This window comes from Leucoraja erinacea, chromosome 9 (assembly GCF_028641065.1).
Source record: "Leucoraja erinacea ecotype New England chromosome 9, Leri_hhj_1, whole genome shotgun sequence".
NCBI classification, from domain to species: Eukaryota; Metazoa; Chordata; class Chondrichthyes; order Rajiformes; family Rajidae; genus Leucoraja; species Leucoraja erinaceus.
This window is the reverse complement of record NC_073385.1, coordinates 41,610,158-41,626,512: the sequence shown is the minus strand read 5'-3', so window position 1 is coordinate 41,626,512 and position 16,355 is coordinate 41,610,158. Positions and strand designations below refer to the sequence as shown.

The 16,355-nt window shown below is 40.1% G+C and overlaps 1 protein-coding gene across 6 annotated transcripts in view; it reads right to left on the bottom strand.

Moving 5' to 3' along the window:
* Positions 1 to 16,355, bottom strand: part of hectd1 (HECT domain containing 1) — an 87,810-nt gene that overhangs the window by 11,125 nt on the left and 60,330 nt on the right. For 2 of the 6 annotated variants that reach the window (XM_055640653.1, XM_055640654.1), the window contains exons 23-35: positions 14,333 to 14,499; positions 12,551 to 12,727; positions 9,153 to 9,992; positions 7,445 to 7,666; positions 6,441 to 6,574; positions 6,085 to 6,241; positions 5,198 to 5,420; positions 3,164 to 3,221; positions 2,758 to 2,940; positions 2,220 to 2,433; positions 2,033 to 2,118; positions 1,535 to 1,662; positions 969 to 1,170 (exon numbers count right to left, since the gene is read on the bottom strand). In XM_055640653.1, coding sequence (XP_055496628.1) covers positions 969 to 1,170; positions 1,535 to 1,662; positions 2,033 to 2,118; positions 2,220 to 2,433; positions 2,758 to 2,940; positions 3,164 to 3,221; positions 5,198 to 5,420; positions 6,085 to 6,241; positions 6,441 to 6,574; positions 7,445 to 7,666; positions 9,153 to 9,992; positions 12,551 to 12,727; positions 14,333 to 14,499 — 2,791 coding nt within the window. The remainder of the gene's footprint in view (positions 1 to 968; positions 1,171 to 1,534; positions 1,663 to 2,032; positions 2,119 to 2,219; positions 2,434 to 2,757; positions 2,941 to 3,163; positions 3,222 to 5,197; positions 5,421 to 6,084; positions 6,242 to 6,440; positions 6,575 to 7,444; positions 7,667 to 9,152; positions 9,993 to 12,550; positions 12,728 to 14,332; positions 14,500 to 16,355) is intronic. The other 4 variants (XM_055640655.1, XM_055640657.1, XM_055640658.1 and 1 more) reach the window with 2 other exon arrangements.

Here is a 16,355-nt window from a genome sequence, read left to right as displayed (position 1 = left end):
TTGGACTTACATGAGGAAGGCATACCCTTCGACCATGTGAAGTGTAACGGAGACACAAGGAGTTTTTCTAACGTTTAAAGCGATATGCTGGAGTTTGACGAAGATTATAGTGTGCGAGTCGGAAGAAGGTCGGATGTATACCTTATTGTTTTTCTTCAACAATAAATAATCTATTAATCAAAAGATTGTGTTATGAAGATTTATCTGTGAAGAAGCTCTGAAGGTCTCACGGAGAGCTCACATGCGTATTACGACATTCTCCTTAATCATGTAGTCTATTTTAGGCTAGAGCGAGTAATCTCTTGAACAATATAAAAATCTGCCACTACATTAGGTTCCTGTAATAGGAATTTGAAGTTGTTGACCATCTCTACAGCAACTACAATGATGAGTACAGATATTTTGTTCACTCCTGTTTGAGCTAAATTGCTATCCTGACACAAGGTTCTCAATCTCTTTCCAATACTTCATCTAATTGCTGTGTTACTCCAGCCTACATCAGTAATATCAAGGGCAAATATTGAGATCAGTTTGGAGATACACCGTGGAAACAGGCCCTTAGAGACACCGAGTCCACGATGACCAGCGATCACTTCATACACTAGTTCTATCCTACATGCTAGGGACAATTTACAGAAGCCCTAGAAACCTGCATGTCTTTGGCATGTGGCAGGAAACAGGAGCACCCAGAAAAAACCTATGCGATCACAGGAGGAACGGACAAACTCCATAGGCAGCACCCGTGGTCAGGATCGAATCTAGGTCTCTGATGCTGTAAGGCAGCAACTCTACGTGCCTAGTCACTGTGCTGTCGTCGAGTTAACGTCGTAGTTGGCCACAGTCTAAATTGTTCGCCTTTGGCAATTTCAAGAATTATATATCTGCTCATTTAAAATTTTCTCTTGAATGTAATAATCCAGATATTATTCCAACTGAAATTATAACCATGTTTTTTTTCCATCACTTACCTCCAGAACCGATTTCCTGTCAGCATGAATTTGCATGACATTCTCTGCCCATTCCATTAATGTATCACCTCGAGGAACCTTAACCCGCTCATGTTTTAATCTTCCAACTCTAAACTCTCCGGGGTCATCACGTCTCACTGCAGTGGTTGTCCGGGTTCGTTCCATGGTGGCCTCGCGCCTATTCTGTAGCCAGACTATTGCTCTAAAACAAGTGGGAGTATGGAAATACAGATATCAAGCAAAGGTTGCAAATAACTATCTTCAGCAAAGCAGAGGTGAGAGTTAAGAGAAACAGAAAAAACAAACAACAGGCTTATGCAGCAACATTTTAAGCATTGTCATCTTTGCTATTGACTAGACTTTAGATACAGCCTCGTGCACTAGCACTATCATACACCCCAAGGACAATTTACAATTCTTTTTTATCAAAGCCAATTAACCTACAATCCTGTACGTCTTTGGATTGTGGGAGGAAACCGGAATACCCAGAGAAAAACCATGTGGTCACAGGGAGAACGTACAAACTCCATACAGACAGCACCCGTAGTCAAGATTGAAAATTATACCTTGATGCACCAAATGCTGTGCATGTGAAGTATAGTTGTCTGGTTTCAAAGGGGATTAAGAATGGGCACTTGCTGGTCAGCTGCTCACACCAGTCTGGCAATGCACTACTAGCCAAAGCCAGAGGTTCCTGTAATAACAAACAGCAGAAGTAGAATAAATGAATAAGCAACTTATAAGTTTAAATGCCACCCCAAAAAAATCAATCTCATTTCCCTTACAAATAAATTCATATAACAATGCAAAACAATTTTACACTAGATAAAGGAAACAAAGGCTACACATACAGACAGTGCTAACACGGAAAAGGCTTATAATGCCTTAAAATGATAAAACAAGTTAAAAAAAACCCCAACAAAAATCTTAAAAATTGCAAAATTATCTTTTCAATATTTGCCAAACAAACTAAACACAAATATGCATAATTGTATTGCTTCAGTATTAAATAATATTGGAGTGAAAATGTGCTTGAAGTGTACATTGTTTTAATTTAACATTACCTCAATTTGCTGCAAGATTTTTGTGGTAACTTTTTTGCTTGTGAATTCCTCTGCTGAAACATTGAACTCAAGTTGACCATCACCTTCTATCGGGGAACAAAAACATTGTCCACATTAAAGTTTGCAAAAACATCCCCTATTTTAATGTAATCATCTTTTGTTGTCTAGTGAGAAAAATTAGTCTAACCTTCCTGACTTCTCCATGTAGAGTATGGGTCACTGGCGACAATGTAGAGAATTCGAAGTAATTGTAGAACATCTTCCATACCACAAGCATTCTGCCCACTTCCAGCTTTTGCTTGCGGCTGTTCCCGTGTTCCACTAAGAATCTCGCAACTGTGCAAAGATGATATAGACCCATGGCTTAATCCAGAAGATTTTGTTCCATGCTCACAAAATTCCTGTAAAAAGGTCATTTAAACAGAAACACCTATTAACCCATTAAAATTATCATCTGTATGTATTTTCTGTTAAAAATCGCAACCACGTAAAATGTATATATATATATATATATACACACACACATATGAAGGCGTAGAAATATTAAAATGTATATATACACATATGAAGGTGTAAAAATAGAATATTTCTACTATGAATGCATTTAGGTGCAAACTTACATTAAGCTCATTTCAAGCATTTACTTTTATAAAGCAAGCATTGTTTTTGCTTATACAGATGCAGACACACATTATCCAGAAGAAACATGTTGCACAGTAATATACCTTGTATGCAGCTATGAGCTGAGAACAATTTCTGTTTTTCCTAATACTTTTATTAGTGCCGGTTAATTTCCAGTGCCGCAGGAAAGCTGAGTCTGCATTCTTCTGCAGGTAGGTTATCAAGTCATTCTTTGGTAATTCATCAGTGCCAAGGTATTGTTCCACATGCTCTACAGACCAGCAGCCCTACAACAGGAAGAACCATAGGTTGGTCTTTCCTGATTGTAAAGTCTTACAGGTTGTACATGCATTACACATATGAAATTTTTATTCATGCTTTTCAGTTTTGTCAGAATTATGTTAGTTAATCAGTTTAAAACAGTAAACACATCTTAGTTTAGCCTGTTATTCTTTGCAGCAAAACAAAATCTACTGACAATAGTGGAACACGAATAGAAACACAACTTACCATCTTTCCACTTTCCACTCTCTCTTTATCAGAATCTTTCATCTCTCTGTACATAATCCTGGAAATAATCACACAATCATTCATCATAGTGTTACAAACACAAAAAGATAGTAAGAGGTTATTTTCACCATTATGTATGTATAAGAGATCTACTCGGTCAAATGCCATCTTTCACCATGAACTCGGTATCTGCCAACCACAACTCTTCAAATATACACCTACGTAACAACTTTAAAACATGAGGGCTTCTGCCTCAATCAATTCATCATTAGAGAGCCAGATCCTTACCACACTCAGGTTATAATTTATCTATCTCTGATCTTTCTATCCATTTAAAGCCGTACACACTGGGTTCTGACCCTCCGCCAAGTAAAAAAGATCCTTCTTATTTAAGGGCAGAGCTGCCAAATTTTGTCAAAGCATATCAGTATTCTAGTACCTGAAAATCAGTATTTTGCTGAGGAAATCAGTATTTTTATAGTGCCATTTTGCTGATTTTTTTTTTAAACTTTTTTTAATATGCAGTCATACCCATGTAAGAGTACAAGAATGCATAACTTTGTTACCAATTGGCATGTCTTCTACGCACCTTACTTGACAGTGCATTCATTGCCATCTCTTTGTATGCTGCTGTTTGAATAGATGCTTCCTGCTTTTAGCACCAGATGATGATGTCGAAGGCATTTTGGAAGCCTCCCTCTCTCTCCCTCCTTCTTCTCTCTCTCTCTCCCCCTTTCCCTCCCACCCTCCCTCTCTTCCTCCCTCCTTTTTTTTCTCCCTCCCTCTCTTATTCCCTTCCTCCCTCTCTCCACCCCTCCCTCTCCCCACCCTTCCCTCTCTCCCCCTTGAGCCCACCCACCATTCTGTAAAATCAAGGTCAATCCCAATGCAACTGCAATCCCATTGGTAACCTTTCACCACTAGGCTTATCCATAATTCTACCACTGCCTGAAAAATAATCAAAGACTCAACTACCACTGAGAAAGAGAATTGCAAAGACTCATTGTTATATGAGAATTTTCCTGAACAGTCTGTGACCCATAGCGCATATCTGTAAAGCCCATAGCGCTCCAGCTGGTAGAGCTATTTTTAGAACCCGTAGCGCTGTAGCCGACAGGTTCTTCATTTAAATTCCCACGTGATAAACTAACAGCGCTCTGTTTAAACCTGGAGCGGGACAGGCAGCGACTCTGGAGAGAAGGAATGGGTGACGTTTCTGGTCGAGACCCTTCGTGAGACTGAACTGAACTCCGTATTTAAAATCCATATTTAACAACACAAAATCATACATCCCTATTCGTGCGTGCATGCGTGTGTGTGTGGCCGGAGGGCCCTCCCCTGCAACCGCGCGTTGAGGGGACGGGACCCAACAGGTCCCCCTTGGTCTAGTAAGAATGAATGTATTATGTACATTGGATTTTTTAATATCCATAATATTGTGGGAGCTCGTTAATATATATGATGCCCATAAACCAGGAGTGGTAACTCAGGGATGGCCTGTACTTCATCCATGCCCTTCTTGCAATCAGATCTTCCCTCAATCTCTGCTGTTGCAAAGGAAACAAAGCTTGTTTATTCAATCTATCCATTTTTTTTAATTAAAGAGATGAACAATTTATGAAATTTTCATAGTTGACTTAATAACAAAATACAGCAAGATATTCATGTCCAACTGAGAAGTTTAGGAAAACTAACACACCAAGCCAAACTTGTGGAAACCACCATTATTCATTTCACACTCAAACACTACTCGAAAAGTGATTAGAATTTAATAAGCATAGGGCTGCAAAGAGCACCCCAAAGAACCCACCTGCAGGTTTACATATAGGCCTTGCTTGCACTGACTGTACTGCCATCAAACTCTTTTAGAGATCAATTATTGCTTTCTCCTAAAACAATTCTAAAATGGTAGCAAGAATTTTGAATATAAAATTCAAGAGCAAATAACACATTTTAGATAACTCATAATTAATCATTTTAGGACTTCCAATGAAACAAGTTTGAGAAATAAAACATCATAACACATTCACTTACGTGTACGTTGGTTCCCAAATGCGCCTAAGTTTATCGGATTTTATATTTCCATTGCAGGAGAACTGCAAAAGTTTCTGTACATAACAGAAAATGGTTGCTCTGTAGTTTGAGAGTGGCAACTCCACTTCACGAGAGGTTCCCAACCCTGCTACCTTAAGAGTGAGTGCCAATCGTGGCGATGGTGCACACTCCACTTCCTCCAGAAGCTCAGATCGTGGAGTTCCTATATGTTTAAAAAAAATCAAATTTAATTCCCTACGTTTTTGGTGAAAGACACATCCAGAATGATTATGCAAAATCAATACACTGCTTGCTTTGAGAAAAATATTGCAGCAAAACCAAATTGTCATCTTTGTCTTTATAGCAACATTTCATGTCTCATTATGTTTAGTTTTGGAGACACAGCATGGAAACAAGCCCTTTAGCCCACTCTCACGCTGACCATAGATCACCCATTCACACCAGTTCCTAGCCAATCCTGTACAAACTCGAGGCCGATTAACCCGAAAACATGCACATCTCTGAGATGTGGGAGGAAAGCAGAGCACCCGGAGGAAACCCACGCGGTCACAGGTCGAGACCCTTCTTCAGAGTGAGAGTCAGGGGAGAGGAACCGAGAGATGAAAAGATACGTAAAACAAATTAATGAAAGATATGCAAAAAGACAGATCAAAGCCACTCAGGGTGAAGAAGGACCTCGATCCGAAACGCCACCCATTCCTTCGTTCCTGAGATGCTGCCTGTCCCGCTGAGTTACTCTAACATTTTGTGTCTATCTTCTTCAAAATAAGTCTCAATTGGTTTGACATATGGGAGAATGCATCATTAACACAAATGAAAGATCTTCAAATTCCACCAGTTTATTTTTATTTGGTGAATAAATGTACCTGGGGGTGGGATCTCCAGGTCAGTTGTTTGCTGTACATTTGTACGGCCAGGGCGTGGATCGAAAGCAGGTACTAAGGCAGAGAACTGCCTTTTTAGAACAAAATCATCATCCCATGTTCTACGCCGCCCTCCTTTAGTTTCATATTCCTCTTCTTCCTGCATTCCAGGGATAAAATCAAGGTGATTTTATTCTTAAAAGCACAATAAACTCTAAACTTAATAGAATACAAGACATCAAGCAAAGGCAATAACCAGCATTATGATTTCAATTAGTTAAAAAATATTTTTGGTCTTAATATGAACACACTGCAAGAAATAAAAGACACTCAATTTAAATATCATCTGCAAAACATACCATTACTTCTTCATATTCTTGATCTTCTTGATTGTCATCCTCATTTTCATCATCTTCCTCATCTGGTTCAGGCAAATCTTCATCATCTTCCAGTTCTGCTAGTAAAGTACTAGCTCGGCAGCTGTCCAGAAAATCTATACCACATCATAAAAATCATTGGTTTGTAATAGTCTACAATCAGTCCAAAATTAATCTTATGTAGAAAACAAAATCAATATCCCCAATAAATATGAAACATATTCACATGACAATTGCTGAATAATTTAGGTTAAGATTGTGGAGAACTAAATATTTTTAACTTCAAGCTATAAACACGAGTCAAATTGGTACAGCTTTATGAATCATCTGATTTACTGAGTTATAAAAACTCAATTCTCTCTATACACTGTCAAAGTTGGCAGATAAACTTATGAGATGGTGGGCGTGTGAAGGGACACATGGAAAAATAGCATTCACGATGCTATCAAAATGACAAATAAGACATCCAAATTTGACCAAAGGGAGAAATTGCAGTTTACTTTCACGTTTGACATATTGTTCAGTGGGACCACACTGATACCATTCTGACATGAAGAAAGAGTTTAAAGTCTTGGACAGGAGGATGAGGAATTTCAAAGCAGTGTTGGATCAAAGGGGAAGAAGATGTAATTAGAACCATAATGGCCAATGGAGTTGTATCTTAAGCGTATGCTTTGTCAGCTACAAGGATACTGTGGTCAAGGGAGGGTGATCTAGTGGAGTGACCAGCTTTTATTCCCCACAGGTGGACCCCCCAATACAGTGGCTGCATGCAGGGAAGGTGACCAGGTCTGCGTGCTTCATGTGCTGATATATTAGTACTAATGGAACAATCATATCAATGAACACGATTAATGATAGATTATTTCATGATAATGCCTGCACAAATGGAAAGATTGAAAATAAATTTGATTATATACAGATCATGTTCAACAAAATGAACACTGAAATATAACAATCATTCTCTCAATCAGAAAATAACTCACCATATAAAGAAAATTCTGCCTCTTGACCAGTATCACTTTCGCTGGAAGTGGATGTCAGGCTGGTTGTCAAAGTATTACTGAGTGATTGACCAACAGTCAAACCTGTGGTTGCTGTGGCTACATTGTTGCTGCTGGTGACGCTGGAAGTAGACATGGTGACAGTCGATGTGGTACCGGTAGTTGTAAGATTTGGGAAACTTTGGGCACCCATAAGAGGAGATGCTGTAACATTCAGGAAGTAAAATACTGGATCATTGGCATCTCACAAAAATACAAAATTCCTATCCATGAAAATCAACAGCTATATAAAAACAAATCAGTATTAACAAAACTCTAATATATGTTTGCAAAGTATTGGAAATCAAGATGAAAGTAAATTGTCTGAAGGGTCCCGACCCGAAACATCACCTATTCATGTTCTCCAGAAAAGCTGCTGACTTACTCCAGCACTATGTGTCCCTTTGTGCTTGAAGTTCATGCCATCTAACAAATCAAGGATTAGCCGATACGTAAAAAATAAGCAAAACCATAAAATGAGTATTCAGTGCTTTTAACCTAATTATTTACAATTTTACTTACCTGATGCATGGAGTATTGTTAATACTATTGCTGGATATTAAAAAGTAATCTCAAAAAAGGCGGTGTAATTGCAAAGGGAAGCACGGTGAAAGTGAACTACAGTCATTTCTAGTTGCTAGCACATCTCATTAAAATTATTTTAGTGGCTTTTTAAACAGGAATGTTCAAGGAAGAAAGTAGATAACGGGATGATAACTTTCTACAGTACAGAAACAGGACCTGCAGTTCAAGTCTTCACCAATCATCACTGAGCTCTTGTTTTCACTAATCCTACACTAAATCCCTCTTTACTCTCCCCACATTCCTTTATGGCGTTTCCCCTCCTCAAGATTCTACCATCGATCTATATACACAGGGCTACTTAAAGTGGTTAATAACACAACCAACAAGCAGCTTTATAGGACTTTGGTGAGGCTGCATTTGGAGTATTGTGTGCAATTCCGGTCGCCTCAATACAGGAAGGATGCGGAGGATTTGAAAGGGGTGCAAAGAAGGTTTACCAGAATGCTCTCAGGATTAGGGTGTATTAGCTAAAGGGAGAGGTTGGAGAGACTTGGATTGTTTTCTCTAGAATGCCAAAGGTTGTGGGGAGACAATAAAAGCATATAAAATTATGAGGGGCATAGATAGGGTAGACGATCAAATTCCCAGGATGAAAAAAATAAAATACTGGAGGGCATAACCTTCAGATGAGAGGGGCAAAGATTAAAGGAGATCTGCAGGATTATTCTCTTTAAAACACAGAGGGTGGCGACTGCCTGGAACACACTACTGGGGTTGGTGGTTGAAGGTGGTTGTAAGTGGCATTTAAAAACTTTTCGATGGGTGTATATATCACTAAAGCTGTGATGCATTCAATAAATCGCACAACTATGCTGCCCATGGATTCAGTTAAGAAATCAGTTTCCAAGGTCGGGAGTTCTCAAAACTTAAACCCAAACTCTCAATGAGATGATGCTAACAGGTTAGGAAGGACGTTGGCATAAAACTGTGTATCAATGAAACAAAATCTTAACTGTGAAAATTCCTCATGGTAGAAAACATTGAAAAATTAGCAGTTTCTCAATGCATTTTTTTGCAGCATATTAAATTCTACGTCAATGCAAAAATAGAAAAATAAATGACTTACTTGCAGTACTCATTACGTTTCGTCCCAAGGTGTTAGTGTTGTTATCACTGCTACTGCGGCTTAAATTCATGTTGTTGGTGGCATTGGTGCGTGCAATGTTTGCAACCCGCCGTACAAAGGACTCCATAAGGCTGGAGGCTTCCCGCGAGGATAGATTAGGTACACTGGCACTTGAGCTCATGGGCGCTCCAGCAGCCAGCAGGGAGCTCACTGAAAGTCTATTACTGGCTGAAGAGCTCAGAGGCCGTTGCGATGCTGCTTCTTTGTTTGACGACTCGGCTACCAAACTCACATCGGGGGAGCTCACACTAACAATACCCATTGATATTGCTCCCGATTCTCCAGAGTTACGCATCGAAGCCTCGGGCCCAGACTTCCTGTCTGCATTTTCACTCGCTGTGTCTGCAGTCAAGGTGCTGGTACTGGCACTCGATGTCGATCCTGCTCCACCCTGGGGCAAAATATCAGCAGAAAGGACAACAATGGGTTCATGACTGTCTGTACCAGTCCCTGTAGTCTGTTCCAATAAGCTTTCAGATCTGCGATCCATTTTAGATGAACTCAAGCTTATATCGCTGCTACTAGCCACGCTACACACAGAACTGCTGCTTCCTTTTCGACTGGAGGAGCCCGGTGCAGTGGCCACCATCTTGTCTGGGCAGTTGTTTTTCACCAAGCTGCTCCATGCCTGCGCGGTGCCTGAAACAGTGGATGAAACAGGTTTGGGTGATGGCGCTGAATCAGGGTCGTACCCTGGTGCAAGCTTGAGGTCAAACTTTCCTTCTGCGCCCATACGGTAAGAGTTAGAGCCACCAGCATCCCAGGTGACATCAATCCAGCCTGGAAAGGGACAGGAGTTTATCAGACCCAGCAGAAAGCAGACAGCAGCAATATGGACAGCAGCTTCACCCAGTGGAACCAGACTATTACATACATAGAGAGTAGTTTACCATTACTTCATTTAAAATAGCCACATCATTTTAAATAGAATAACTATGTTTAATAGTAAACCACACTTACTCTCCAATGTATGAAGTTGAGATCAATTACATGAAGATTTCTTGCCAAGGGCATATCATTATATTCAACAAGTAGCCTCATTAAGCACAAAATGTTCTGTGCATTTTACGCAACTATGATTTACAGTTTATCAGATTACAGATGTCACTGCAGTTTAATGTACATATTGGAATTTATAATAAAACTGCAGTCTGGTCCCAGTGATGTAACATGAGGAGGAAAATTGAGGAACAGAGAGATAAAGAAATGTTTTGCAAATGCCAAGCCAAAAGCAACATAGAAAAGTGTAGTACCCGGCAGAAAATCTAACTTTATGCATACAATGAATCTTGATGCACCGTTAAACAGTTACACTGTTGAATTATAACTTAGTTAAATAAAGTAATTCTTAAAGAACTGTTATGTTTTGAGACAATAATTTAACACACATCCAAATGGTAGCATCGCACCTGGTAACTAGCGCATGTCTGTTAGTTTCAACTCAACAAGTACAAATTAAAACTGTTTTCTGTTGGCTGTGGAATAGGTTTAAGTAGCCTTCATTCCGTTTCTATTGGACATCAGGCTGAAACATTGAACTGAACCTAATTCAGTAGCATTTAGCGTTCCTTTGAGATAGATTGCAGAATGACTTATTTGGCCTGGGGCCAAAGTACAATGCTGAGAAAGAACTGAGGCATCTTCATACTATACCTGAACTGTGTGTGTTCTTGTGTTTGATGCTTGCATGCACATGGAGATGTCCTGCTCCCTGGTATCAACATGTTTTACATTCAGAATCACAGAAATGCAAGCAGAGACCAACCTAATCCCCTTTCTCATATCACTTGCTGTGTTAGCCCGAATAATGATGTACATGCGTGATTTTCCAAACAATTCCATGGAAAAATCTCAATTCACGTCTTTGTTGTTCATTTTGAAGGTACACCCTACCATTTAGCCAAAAAATTCAATGAAGTTGGTCAATCATTACCCATCCGATAGATTTATCCTGACTGGCATAAATAGCACGTTTTAATGTTGGCCAAGAACCCCAACTCTGGCCAAGAGCCCCAACTGTCTGAAAAGACGAGAAATTTCTGACAAAACCCTTTCCCCAATGACAACATAAGCAAATTAAAATTATAACTGGTGTCTCTGAAACTTAAACACTTCTTGAAAACGTGGTTGTATTCCAGTTATGGTTTATGCACATCTTCCTCATTGCTCCTGCAATTCACCCCACTTTATTAACCAAAATGGAAACTTTTATCATCCTAAATATTTTCTTTCTCTCTCAGCAACAAATTCAATTACCCAAAACCAGCCTATTAATTCCAAAAAGTCACGAAGCTGAACAAAACAGATCTATGACACTGGAAATCTTGGCATCAAATGACAACCCCCAAAAAAATGCAGTCAGAAAGCCTCTAATAAATAAACTAGCCAAATGGGTTTATTAGTTTTGATACTTGCTTTTCAACAAGCCAGTTGACAGGGTCCGTATAAAGTGGAGAATGAAAGAGTAATAACTTAATGCATAGGAAGGAACTGCAGTTGCTGGTTTATACTGGAGAAAGATACAAAATGCTGGAGTAACTCAGAGGGACATCACCTATTCCTTTTGTACAGAAATACTGCCTGACCTGCTCAGTTACTCCAGCACTGTGTGTTTATCTTGAGTAATAACCTAATACCAGTAGGCTAAAAGAAATGAACTCTAGACATTAAAAAAAAAACTGTAATAAAATAGAAAATATTGGAAATATTCTGCAGGTAATGTAGCATCTGTGGGGAGGGACGTTTCAATTCAAAATTAATTGACCATCAAATGAAATGCTACATAACCTGCCCATTATAACCACAATTTCTGTTCTGGTTTCTTAATGTTAATGATCCCAGATGTTAATGAACACAGATAATTTGTTTTCAGCAGGCTTGTATTGTGATTTGAGGCATACATTAATTAAAGTTGCATCTAAATATTTAGTTTGTATTCAATTAATCGATCAAAATGAAATCAGTCAAAAAGGCAGCACAATTTTTCTTCTATATAATGCATGACATTTATGACACTTTTCATGTATATCGCAAATGTTATAATTGCATATTAATAAAGCTATTAATAATTCAGGTGGGAATGAATATTGCAACAAGTAATATCAATTTAATTACAAAAGAGCAAGATCATGAAATCTCATGTTAGAGTAGATACAAGTCAGACCAAGAGCACTGGATTTACATTTTACATCAACCTGTTCTTGCTTTATTCAAACAACAATAACTCCAAAAATGGTGAAGCCATGTTTTTAAATTTGCATTCGCTGTACACGAGTTAGCACTCCTTTTTAACACCACATTCAGTGCTGCAAGGATAGAAACAAATCTTACTAGTTTACCATTATGCAGTTCTCCTGTGATAGTGCCCTCGCCTGGTGGATTGCCATCCTGATCTCTCCATTTCCAATCAATGCCTCTCACTACACGTGCTCCTGGGACCATATACTTCAGAACCTGGGAACGCACTAGGCGCCTCTGCCTCCTTAGGTTGGCTTCCGCTTCCTTAGCTGCTTTACCTAATATGAAAACAAACTTAAAATTGCAGTACTCCTCCTTTGGAGATGGAGATACAGAGAAGGAGATACAGAGAAAGAGATACAAAGGGATACAGATACAGAGAGAGAGAGAGAGAGGGAGAGAGAGAGAGAGAGAGAGAGAGAGAGAGAGAGAGAGAGAGAGAGAGAGAGAGAGAGAGAGAGAGAGAGAGAGAGAGAGAGAGAGAGAGAGAGAGAGAGAGGAAGAGAGAGAGACAGAGACAGACAGAGAGAGAGAGAGAGAGAGAGAGAGAGAGAGAGAGAGAGAGAGAGAGAGAGAGAGAGAGACAGAGAGAGAGAGAGAGAGACACAGAGAGAGAGAGAGAGAGAGAGAGACACAGAGAGAGAGAGAGAGAGAGAGAGAGAGAGAGAGAGAGAGACAGAGAGAGAGACAGAGAGAGAGAGAGAGAGAGAGAGAGCCAGAGAGAGAGAGAGAGAGAGAGAGAGACAGAGAGAGAGAGAGAGAGAGAGAGAGAGAGAGAGAGAGAGAGAGAGAGAGAGAGAGAGAGAGAGAGAGAGAGAGAGAGAGAGAGAGAGAGAGAGAGAGAGAGAGAGAGAGAGAGAGAGAGAGAGAGAGAGACAGAGAGAGAGAGAGAGACAGAGAGAGAGAGAGAGAGAGAGAGAGAGAGAGAGAGAGAGAGAGAGAGAGAGAGAGAGAGAGAGAGAGACAGAGAGAGAGAGAGAGAGAGAGAGAGAGAGAGAGAGAGAGAGAGAGAGAGACAGAGAGAGAGAGAGAGAGAGAGAGAGAGAGAGAGAGAGACAGAGAGAGAGAGAGAGAGAGAGAGAGAGAGAGAGAGAGAGAGAGAGAGAGAGAGAGAGAGACAGAGAGAGAGAGAGAGAGAGAGAGAGAGAGAGAGAGAGAGAGAGAGAGAGAGAGAGAGAGACAGAGAGAGACAGAGAGAGAGAGAGAGAGAGAGAGAGAGAGAGAGAGAGAGAGAGAGAGACAGACAGAGAAGGAGAGAGAAGGACAGAGAAGGAGAGAGAAGGAGAGAGAGAGTGAGGCAGAGGGAGAGGCAGAGGGAGAGAATCATAGTCATATAGCATGGAAACAGGCCCATTTGGCCCAACTTGCCCACACCAACCAACATGCCCCATCTATACTAGCCCCACCAGCCTGTGTTTTGCCCATATCCCTCTAAACCTATTTTATCCATGTACCTGTCCAAATGTTTTTTAATTGTTGTACCTGCCTCCTCTGACAGCTCATTCCATAAACCTAACGCCCTTTGTGTAAAAAGGTTAGAGAAATAGAGAGCGTGAGAAATATGGACAGAGAGAGAGAGATACAGGCAGAGAAAGGAGAGAGAGAGAGAGAGAGAGAGAAAGAAGGGGAGAGAGAATTCAATTAATAATACATTTTCTCTAAATTATATACAGCATTTGGATTATGATCACTTAAGAGCAAAGACATTGAGTTATGATTTTTTTTTAACGTATAATTGTCTATTAATCTTTAGGATTCTGTCCCAGTTTTGATTAAGTGAATTAGAGGAGAAAATTAGTTTGAAAATACCAGTGTTAATTTAGCAAATTTAAACCAGTATCTAAAACCATTATTTTCTTTTTCTTTTTTAATTACTTTCTTACCAAGTTGGTCTTCACACACACCGGACACTGTCCCGTATAATTCAAAACCAGACAGGGAAAGGTAATGGGTCTGTCCACTAGCATTTTTACCCATCTGTTTGATGCGAATATGTCGCCACCCTTGTTTCTCATCCTTTGGAAGATCTAGCGGCCACGTTGCTGTGGAACTAAAGAATAATTTTTAGTGTGCATTCAAACTTATTCAACCAGCCAAAACCTTAACGACAACTCTTTACAAATAATAATCTTTCAATCACATTTTGAATCTAAATGTCCACTGCAAATTCACATCAGTCATCCAACCAGTGCTTCCACACCTCAAAAAAAATTCCCCTCAATAGAATCCCAAATTTCCTGGAATTGAATGGTATTTCCTGAAATTCCCCGACTGTGCATGTGTGACTGCCGGCCCACTGTGCATGTGTGACTGCCGGCCCACTGCGCACGCATGCATGGGGAGACTGCGTCATTTTGCATCCCTACCGCGCCACCGCTGACATTTTCCAATTGTGACGCGGCTGACGGGCCTCCCCCAACTGCACAGGTGCAGAGGGCTCTAAATATACTTTTATTTCCCCCAAATCACCCCGCGGGCTGGATTGGACCCCTTCGCGGGCCGGATGCAGACATTTCCCAAAATTATTTAATTTCTGTAAAATTACCCGAAGACAACCAAAATTTCCTGAATTTCGGGCAATTTCTTTCAAAGTGGAAACACTGCATCCAAGTGGCAAAAATAAAGTCAAAGTGACCTTCTCTCCCACCCACTTGTCCTTCACTTTGTTCTCTCCCCACTTCCAGGCCTCACACCCCACTCCTCCAGCCTTCCCCCCCCCCCCCCCCCCACTAAGGCTTCTCAATTAAGGGAATTATATAATATACGTTTGTAAATTATAATATGGAAACTTGAGAAAATAGATGTACTTTGATTTCATGCTTAAGAAAATCATAAACTACCAGTAAGACAGTTTGCCAAAATAATTGTCAAGTTGCAGGAATAAAAAACTTGAGAATTGTGCTATGGTTATAAAGCACAAAAGACACTTATTTAATAAATAAGTTATTTAATACCCAGGAAGGTGGAGAATAGTGGAGTGCACCAACATAATCAATGAAGCAAAGTCAAGATTCAACAATAGATAGGTAAAAAGAAAATAGACAATAGGTGCAGGAGTAGGCCATTCGGCCCCTCGAGCCAGCACCACCATTCAATGTGATCATGGCTGATTATCCACAATCAGTACCCCGTTTCTGCCTTCTCCCCATATCCCTTGACTCCGCTATCTTTAAGAGATCTGTCTAGCAGGTTCTCTCATCCTTCTAAATTCCAGTGTATACAAGCCCAGCCGCTCCATTCTATCAACATATACTGAGTTTCTCCAGCATTTTTGTCTACCCATAAATGCCCCACCAGTCACTGCCTGCCATTCTGAAAGGGACCCGTTAATCCCTACTTTTGTTTCCTGTCTGCCAACCAATTTTCTATCCATGTCAGCACCCTACCCCCAATACCAAGTGCTCTAATTTTGCCCACTAATCTCCTATGTGGGACCTTATCAAATGCTTTCTGAAAGTCCAGGTACACTACATCTACTGGCTCTCCCTTGTCCATTTTCCTAGTTACATCTTAAAAAAATTCCAGAAGATTAGTCAAGCATGATTTCCCCTTCGTAAATCCATGCTGACTCGGACCGAACCTGTTACTGCTATCCAAATGTGCGGCTATTTCATCTTTTATAATTTACTCCACCATCATTCCCAACACCGATGTCAGGCTAACTGGTCTAGAATTCAGTTTTCTCTCTCCCGCCTTTCTTAAAAAGTGGGATAACATTAACTACTCTCCAATCCACAGGAACAGACCCTGAATCTATAGAACTTTGGAAAGTGATCACCAATGCGTCTACAATTTCTGGACCCATTTCCGTAAGCACTCTGAGATGCAGACCATCTAAATCATTGGTGATTTATCTGCCTTCAGTCCCATCAGTCAATCAAACACCATTTCCTGTCCAAAGTGAAT